A 9,744-nucleotide genomic window follows, 5' to 3' on the forward strand; every position below is an offset into this window, starting at 1 on the left:
TCGATTAATCGATTGATTGTTGCGGCTCTAATGTTCATGTTGAGCAGGTGAAACACTCTCTTTCTTACTGAGCCACGTTGGTAAATGGTAAATGGACTTGCACTTTATAAAGCGCTTTTCTAGTCACTTGGACCACTCACAACTCTTTACACCGTTTCGTCACATTCACCCTTTCACACACACACACATTCATACAGCTCTGCTTGCAGACAGGCTTTTGGGGGCTAATCATTCACACACATTCATACATCCAATGATACATCGCAGGGTTCAGTGTCTTGCCCAAGGACACATCGACAAAAAGTTATTGTCCTCCTCATGCAATCCATGCAGTAGTTGTTTAAATCCACCCCGTCCCTGACCAAGCAGTTCTGAGAGTGAGAGGACAGCCTGACGTCAGCGGGGGGAGGATGGAGTAGGCTATTTCCTGCTTTTAATATAACCATTTATCACTGTGTAGTATTTCAGATCAGAAGTCTACTAAACAGTGATGCATGCACAAAGTGTATGGAATTAAAACGAAAAAGAGACTCCTAATGAGTTTAGCTCTGATCACAAACCAACAGGCACGTGTTTGGATTATTCTACCAACATCAACATGCTCCTGAGTCCATTTTAAAAGTATAAAACAAGCAAATACAACAAGCAAAGCCTTTTTTACTAACTAAAATGTCTGTTACTAATGTCCCAAAGTTATATCAATCCTGTCCCCCTTGTTCCCTCTCTGCAAAAATATCAACCTCCTGGTGGTAGATAAAGGTCAGGGGGTCAGCAGGATATATGTATACCATCTTGGACAACTGACAGGTGCAGCTTTTCATTGTAAAGCAGCAAAACACCAAAACAAATTTCTTATATGTGAAAATCTTCAACAAAAAAAGAAAGAAAAAGTAGACAGAAAACTTTAACCCACTGGTGGTGCTGCTAGAGGGGCGAGTCAGTGGATCAACAGAGTCATTAGAGTTCAATCCACTGGGAACCATGAAAGTCTGTTAAAAAAAAGAAATGTTGTTCCCATCTATCAGCTTGTTGTTTGTTGAGACATTTCATTAAAGCTCAAAAAAAAAAAAGTCAACCTCAGGGTGGTGCTGGAGGAAAACACAACAAAATCAGTTTTCCTCTCTCGACGTCTCACAATTCAGCTAAAAAAACCAACACAGTCCTCTTGTTGGGAGGTGGTGGGGAGGGGGATCAGTTTCCCTCACACATACACACCTGGACAACAAAATCGCTTCGACATGAACCCTGCACCCGACCTCAATAAAATAAAAACCTCCCTCCAACACAGGAACTCCCACACTTCTCTGTCTGCAATTGAATGCAGCCATTTATACCATTGATCTGGCCAAACTGTATTTACTGTGTAGCTCTGGCACTGTGTTGCATGTGTGTGGAGGTGCACCATAAAACTTTACTGGGCGTGTTACAATAACAGCCTTTATATCACAGCAGTGTGCCGTGGCTTGCCCACACAAAGCCCCGCATTGAAATCTGGACCTCATTCAGCAGCAGTGAGAGTTTAGTCGCTCCTGTTGAGCTGTGACCTTAGAGGGTGGAGACGCCACTTCCTCCTAATGGAGAGAGGTGTATGTGTTAAAAAAAAGAAAAAAAAAGAAAAAGAAAAAGAGGTAGAGAGCCCGTAATGATTCACATGCCAGGAGTTTTTCGGAGCAGCTCCTCAATCGGCCTCTATATGAAGCTACAGTCGAAGCGTCGAAGGTTTTTTTGGGAGCGAGAACTCCCGCCCCCATGTCTGAAACTGGTGACACAGCAAAACAAGCAGACACTCTGCTTACCAGAAATCTGGCAACGCTTCACTGACTGGCCCACCCAGGCTTCCACACAGCCCGGAGAATAGTGGGGGGGAGAGAGTAGGGAGAGAGAGAGAGATGGGGGCTATGTGTGGAGGACTGAAGGGGAAAAGGAAGACAGATGGAAGAAATAAAGTAACAGCAAAAAAAAGGTTTAAAACAATAATTCAAACACACCTGCACCCGAACATGTGTCCTAAAAGAAAAATGTGTATTTATGTAATTCATAAAATTGGGTGTGTATTGTAATATACTCCTTAAGGGAAAAAAAAGAAGAAACAAATGGGCATATTCTCTTTTCCTGGCTCCAATGTTCACTGCATAAACCAGGTTTTTCAGAGGGAGAGAGGTAGTGTAGTAGCTTGTCAGTTGGTGAACAGGCTGTGTAAAGCCTGGCTTCCCCGGGGACTGGCTTGGGTTTCACCTGCGACACAAGGCTTGCCAGTCAACCACAGCACAGACAGAGAGTCAGGACCGAGAGAGAGAGAGAGAGAGAGAGAGAAAGAGAGAGTGGAGGGGAAAGACTAGAGTGCTCTAATTCTGGTGAGAACAAAAACAGGATTGGGTCTAAATGTGGGAGACTAATCCAGAGGAACAGTCAGAGTTCATGCATGTGTTCGCACAACCACTCCCAAAAATACCGAAACACAGACCGACCGACCGACCGACCCCCCCTCTCCTCCCTCTTTTTCTGCCACCACACCGACGGCGGCGCATCATCATCAGACAGACACAAATCATGATGTCGGCACTTACATACAGAGGCACCTCTCTTCTGTTCACCTCCATCTTCTCCCCATCCATCCACCTCGGCCTGGAGAAGAAACAAGAAACAATGTTACTGTGATGAACAACACAATATTTTTGTTTTTTTTAAACCCTAAGCCCTATTATTTTGCAGTATGGTGCAAGGCCGTAATTACCGTATACATTGGGGGGGGACACATCCCTCCCCAATATTCAGATATGCTCAAAATCCCCCCCCCCCCCCCCCCCCCCCAATATATGCCTAGCTGATTAAAGCAGAAGTAAGCGATATATTTGTGTTAATATAAGTCTTAAATAGTTATATCTTCCGACAGCAATCACTTACATAGAGTGTTTGGACTGAAACACGGGTCTGTCAGTCACTCTGCTCTGCTCTGAGCCGAGGAGAAAACATTTATCGTATCCTACAGTTTTTATCCAATGAGGAGAGAGAACGGCATGCAGGGCTGTGTGTGCAGCCAAGGGACGCCGTGAAGGTGGTGACGTAGGGACGAGGACTGTTATGGTGCGTTCAAGGCAGCCCGTAACTCGTGTTTTTCCGACCTGTGAAGTCGTACCAGTTCGATCTGGTACGAGTTCACAGGTCGGAAGTTACGAGTGGCCGTTATAGTGACTTTCACAGGTAAAACAGGTCGGAAAAACACGAGTGGGTTGCCTGGAACGCTACAAAATCGTAAGTTGTGACATGAAGCTGTAATTTACGGTTTCAAAAGCCTGCCTGGAACGCAGCATTAGCCAAAACGACCGGATCGCTTACTTCTGCTTTAAAAAATAAAAAAGTATCCCATGTGTTAGCGAACTTACCGTACTTTCCGCACCAGCTAAATTTTAAAAGAAAATACATATATAGGCCGCACTTGAATATAAAAAAAACCCAAAACACTGGACACACTGAGGAAGACATTGTCAAAACCGGTCTGTGTGTTTTCGCGCCGACGCAGTTTGCAATAAAAAAACTATGAGAAGGACACGAGTGCTGCTGGCCTTTCTTCTTTTTCTGTAAGTGCAACTTTTGGCCGTGCACCTCTTCAGTTTTGTTCCTGAAAGTTTTTTGGAGAGTGCGTGTTTTTCCTTGTTTCGCACTTGAATATAAGCCGCAGGTTTTCATGCTGTAACATGAGATATTTACACAGAAAGACAGTAGGGAACTATGCAAATCCGCTCGCTTTTCCGCTGTTTTGGTTACGCTCCTCTCGCCCATGTGCATTTGTTTACAACGAAGCCGGCGAAAAATCAATAAATGGAGCGGTGGATAATGTTACATAAAATATACTATGTTACAGCGTGTGAGTTTGTGTAGTCTTAAAGCAGAAGTAAGCGATCCGGTCGTTTTGGCTAATGCTGCGTTCCAGGCAGGCTTTTGAAACCGTAAATTACAGCTTCAAGTCACAACTTACGACTCTGTAGTAGGGCTGTCAGTTTTTAGAAAAATGACATTCGAACGATTATTGAATGACCCGTAATTCGTTCGGACATATTCGATTAGAGATAGACGGTAAATAGAGTATCTTTGCTGCAGCCTGCATATCGAGCAGGTCATTAATGCTCGAATACGAACTTTTCCCCCCACATTCGAACGAATATTCGAATGTCGAATAAAAAGTGACAGCCCTACTCTGTAGCGTTCCAGGCAACCCACTCGTGTTTTTCCGACCTGTTTTACCGGTGAAAGTCACTATAACGGCCACTCGTAACTTCCGACCGGTGAACTCGTACCAGATCGAACTGGTACAACTTCACAGAGAAAAACACGAGTTTTTCCTTGAACGCACCATAACAGTCCTCGTCCCTACGTCACCACATTCACGGCGTCCCTTGGCTGCACACACAGCCCTGCATGCCGTTCTCTCTCCTCATTGGATAAAAACTGTAGGATACGATAAATGTTTTCTCCTCGGCTCAGAGCAGAGCAGAGGGACTGACAGACCCGTGATTCAGACCAAACACTCTATGTAAGTGATTGCTGTCGGAAGATATAACTATTTAAGACTTATATTAACACAAATATATCACTTACTTCTGCTTTAATTAACCGTCATAAACAAAAGATTACAGGTTACGGAGCGCGTTTGTGTTGCGGTGTGCAGAGAAGAGAGCTGGGACACCGGGGCTGGAAAAAAAGTAGCTTATAGTCCGGAAAGTACGGTATATATACAGTATATATATATATACATAGAAAGAGAGAGATTTGGTCTGCCCCAATGTTGACTGCATGGTTACGGCCTTGGTATAATGTAATGTAACCTTTAGGAAAAGATGATGCACACACGATGTTGTGTTTATAGAGCTCTGAGGTCACCAGAGGTCAGCAGCCACCGGTGTGGATGAAGCTACAGACGCTACAGCACTGACACGGTCTTTTAGGCAGGAAACTGTAACTGTATCATCACCTACACACACACACACACACACACACACACCTGATCCTCTGTGTGACTTCACTCTCAGCTGTGTGAATAGTGCATCACTTCAAAGCTGCACAGTGGTGTCGGCTCTGCAGGCTGCACTTAGTCCAGAGACGCTCAGACGACAAACCAAAACAAGTCATCATGAGTGTGTTGTTTGCACATCATATACACTAGTGTACACACTCTATAAGCTGTGTATGCGCACAACAAACACACTCTCTGTATCTCATTAGAGCTGCAGCTATAGCGTCTGTTTGATTTCTTCATGAAATGATTGATAATCTGCTCTATTGCATTTCAGGAGAAAAAAAACGCAAATCACATGTTTGCAGAACAAATGACTTGTTTTGTTTGATCTCAAATGTAAAAAAAAAAAAAACTCAAAGACTCTCCCTTTACACAAGCAAAACAAGATAATCCTCACACCCAGTGGCTTTAACTAGATAATTACCTCCATTATAAAAACAGTTTCAGATAATTTTCCAGTCAGGCTCCTTTCAATTAATCAACTACTCATCATCTCAATTACACATTTAAAGCAAAACAACTAATTCCTTTTGCTCCAAAGTTGAAACTTACTTTACTTATCTAAAAATAAACATTATAAAGCAGATTAACATGAAATCATAACAGTGATGGTTTGAGGTGCCAGGCTCTGAATCTAGGTCAAACCCAAGGTTATATTATGTTATGAAAATAAACCCATAGAGTGACACAGCAGAACAACAACAACAGGATCCAGTGTCTTAACAACAGCAGTGCAGTTACATTATACTGTAATATACTAACTGACTATACTGACTGACCTTGGGCTTTATCTAACAATAATATCACTCTTACATTTGCATAGTGTAATGATGTGCCCAGTAGTCTTATCAAAAGAGAAGGCAATGCCACAGGCCTGGGAGGAGGAAGCTCTCTCCCTTTTATTTTAAATCCTGCTCATGTCAATGGGAGCTACTCTTACAGTAAAGTGGAAGTGGAGAAGGTTTATGTGTCATACTGTAGGATAAACTTAATCCCTTCCTGGTTTTTTACAGGTTGCACCCTATTAGATCAACAAAAGGGATGAATCCTAGGTTGCACGGGCTTAAGAGTCCAGTTTTTCGAGTTTGCACAGAAATTTGTGTCAGTCTTTCATTGTCCTCAGTCTGACTTCAGCCTCTGACATGTTCAGTGTGAATAAGAAACCTGACCTGGCTCGTGGCCACGCACGCACCCCCGGCCAGGGCCGAGCGTGAGAAAGGACGAGTGCAAACGTACGCTGTCATTCATTTCAGAAATTCATTTCGACTGGTGTGATTGTGGTGCAAATATTTTTCATACATGAACAAGTCGATCCTGCTGTCCTTAGATTTCTTTTCTTTTCAGCTGATGCATGATTGAATAATCTAATTCCTCTCACATGACAAGCTGCTATCATTTATCAGGCTGTGTGTGTGTGTGTGAAGAAGGAAAAAAATAAAGTGCGTTGTTCTGCTTTCAGCTTCTGGTAATTGCACATTCATTGGCTACACCCTCTCATCCTTTGGTACATGGAGGTAAATGTTATTTATCATTTCTCATAATGAAGTGCTGCTCAGTGTAATAATAACACAACTACAATTATCACTCCTCAGTGCAGTTGTGACTTCATGTGATGCTACTTCACTTCTCAGTGGTCATATACAGTTGCCTAAACACAAAGATGACTCATTATTATGGGTTGGCTATTATCAACAGAGTGTAAACAGACTCCAAACACCTGATTTAGTACTTTTTCAATGGTGTAAAAAAAAAAAAAAAAAAAAGGGAAGTTAAGCCACTGGATGGACTGGTCGATGAACTCTGGCACAAAGAAGTGAAAACAGTCTTTGTATAATTACACACACCATCAGCACTCAAACACATCCTCCAGGAACAATTAATGACCTATTGCTTTCACTTGGGAACTGAAACTCCTGCTTACAACAATGGGGGAAAAACGGTCAGTAAATGCATCGTTGCAAAAAAAATCAGGGAAAAAATGAATAGAAGTTATAGGGAACTGGTCCCACTGAAGCCAAACGAGCCACGCCACGCTTTTTTTTTAACGTTTTACCTGTGAACGCACCAGCAGTCTGATCACCTACAGTACAAATCAATGAGCCCACAGATAGATACCCAACAGTGTTAACACACAGCAACACCACAGACTCACTGCACAACGGCTTCATGCACTGACTCTGTGTTAAGATGAAGTTTTCTAATGACTGTGTGTTGTCTTTACCTGGTGTCGCCTCTCTCTCTCTCTCTCTCTCTCTTTCTCTCTGTCTCAGCTCTCCACGGTCCGTGTCTGCCGTGGACTCGGACGGTCGGCTGTGCTGTGGCACGACTTTCTTTCTGCCCTGGAAAAAAAAACTTTCTCTCCTGCTCGATTCTCTTCTTGGTTAAAGACCCAGAGGTGGAAAAACAAAAAAACAAAACACTTTTCTCTCTCTCCTTTTAGTTTCCACCTCGCCTCGTTCAGCCCCTCTGCTGCTCGTTGCAGGAGGGAGTCGGTTGGGAGTTTGTTTGCAGGTGTCGCGGACTTGTTTCTCCCCCACGGCAGCCTGCTGCTCCTCTGGTCCAGCCCCCTCACACACACACACACACACGCACGCACACAAGCACACAACACACACTCCCCATGAATTTGACAACAAATAATACATTGAGAATTTACATTATTAGTGAATTGATAATGCATTTTAATTGGCTACAACAGAGAATAAACTTTTTTTTGCATTTGCATTTGCATTTGCAGGTTCCAGGTTGATTTCAATTTCCTCCAATCAGAAACTAGCTGGAGTGACGTCACCGTCATTAACGATGCACTCTGTTCACGGTGGAAAATTAGTGATTAAAAGTCTACATTTAAATTTGCACTGATGATACTAATAGGAGTAAGCCTACTCCACAACTTTTATTTTAATTATGAACATAACATTTTTCTTTTTTTAATATAGGCTATTTGTTAATGTTTTAATATTCCCTGTCTTTTTACACTTTATTTAAAGAGGGTGTATTGATGTTGGTGTCAGATTGTTTTTTTAGTAGGAGTGTGTGTATAGGCTAACAACTGTGTAGCTGAATATGTGTTTTGTCAATCTTAATGTCCTCTGAAGAAGTTGCAGAATAAATGTTGATGTATTTTCACATAGCCTACAGTAATAATGAAGACATGTTATTCTAGCAATAAAATTGCATTTTAAAATAATAATCCAGTCTAAAATTTGAAAAAAAAAATAATGACATTGTATGGACTACGCTCTGCATAACAAATATAAAATGAGTCCCAGCTTAAACAGCTGGGAGATAAAAACATGTCCCAGCTCTCAGTTGGTTGTGACCATAATCATAGACAGAAGACACTGACATATAGGCTACACGTGACATGAACAGGAAGTGAGAGGACAGCTTTCCCACCCTTCCTGCTCCCACACTTATCCCACTGACTGATAATGAGCAACAGATTAAATGTCTTTAAGTGGTTTTAGAAGTGACAGGCTGTAATGGTGCTGTCTAGCTTTCAACACTGTCAGCAGTTTGACTTAATTTAACTAAACTCTTTCCATCAGGACAGTGTTGACTTGCGTAATTGGGGGGGATGAGAGGATTATGGGTGGTTTGGGAGAAGAGGAAAACCCACAAACTCCATCATCAGGACTGTATTTTATAACCTGTGAAGCTGTGGTGCCATCTGGTGGCAGAAGAATAAAAGTGAGTAAAAAGTCAGAAACCTCACAGTCCTGCCATCTTGTGGTAGATTTCTAAACAACTTTCCCCCAAAACTAATTTTTAATCTCTTCTAAACTTGTCAAAATGCACCACCACTAAAAAGTGACATCCACACATAAGGTGTAAGAAATATGGTCATCATGTTTTCTGATGCTGTGACCAGGTGTACTGCACATGTTGAGGGCAGCACGCAGTGTATAAATAAGGCAGCAGGACAGACATCCTATCCTTGTCTCTTTCCACAGTGCAGCATTACGTTCAGAGGAAACAAAACCACTAATCTGCAATATACAGGCCTACAATACAATCCGAATGATCTTTTGTATTTTTCTTTTTTTTTGGGTAGCCTATACCTATATAAAGGTGTCTATTTGTATAAATTAGGACATTTTAGCAATAAAAATATCTCTCATATTTAAGATGTATGTTGAATAATTAGTCGTTTAGTCATTTACAAGATGCAGAAGGCTATGTTTACAGTAGGCTACACATTGACAGACTAATTTTGTGTAATTTTCTTGATGTGTTCCAGGATTGTGGCTTTGTCAAAATTGTGTAACATTTGTTTTTCAGCATCACCTACATTTTTCAGTTTGTGCAAGCCCTGTGACAAGGTTTAATAACATTATCAATACAATGTATTAAGTGGTGTGTTACTACACATATAGATAGATAGATAGATAGATGGATGGATGGATGGATGGATGGATGGATGGATGGATGGATGGATGGATGGATGGATGGATGGATGGATGGATAGATAGATAGATAGATAGATAGATAGATAGATAGATAGATAGATAGATAGATAGATAGATAGATAGATAGATAGATAGATAGATAGATAGATAGATAGATAGATAGATAGATAGATAGATAGATAGATAGATAGATAGATAGATGGATGGATGGATAGTCAAAGATCAAAGTGATGGAAAGCAGCCGGAACCAAAGAAAGAAGAAACGGGGGGACGTTAATAGTGGTTGCACGCCTTTGTGGACGCGACGGGTTGCGCATG

The 9,744-nt window shown here is 41.8% G+C and overlaps 1 protein-coding gene across 1 annotated transcript in view; it reads right to left on the reverse strand.

The window, feature by feature from the left end:
* arhgef28a (Rho guanine nucleotide exchange factor (GEF) 28a) overlaps nucleotides 1-7,336 on the reverse strand; it is a 63,133-nt gene extending 55,797 nt beyond the window's left edge. The window contains exons 1-2 of the mRNA XM_083984273.1: nucleotides 7,236-7,336; nucleotides 2,568-2,625 (exon numbers count right to left, since the gene is read on the reverse strand). Coding sequence (XP_083840399.1) covers nucleotides 2,568-2,615 — 48 coding nt within the window. The 5' untranslated portion in view covers nucleotides 2,616-2,625; nucleotides 7,236-7,336. The remainder of the gene's footprint in view (nucleotides 1-2,567; nucleotides 2,626-7,235) is intronic.
* Between the last annotated feature and the right edge of the window lie 2,408 nt (nucleotides 7,337-9,744).

Source organism: Trachurus trachurus, assembly GCF_905171665.1.
Source record: "Trachurus trachurus genome assembly, chromosome: 12".
NCBI classification, from domain to species: Eukaryota; Metazoa; Chordata; class Actinopteri; order Carangiformes; family Carangidae; genus Trachurus; species Trachurus trachurus.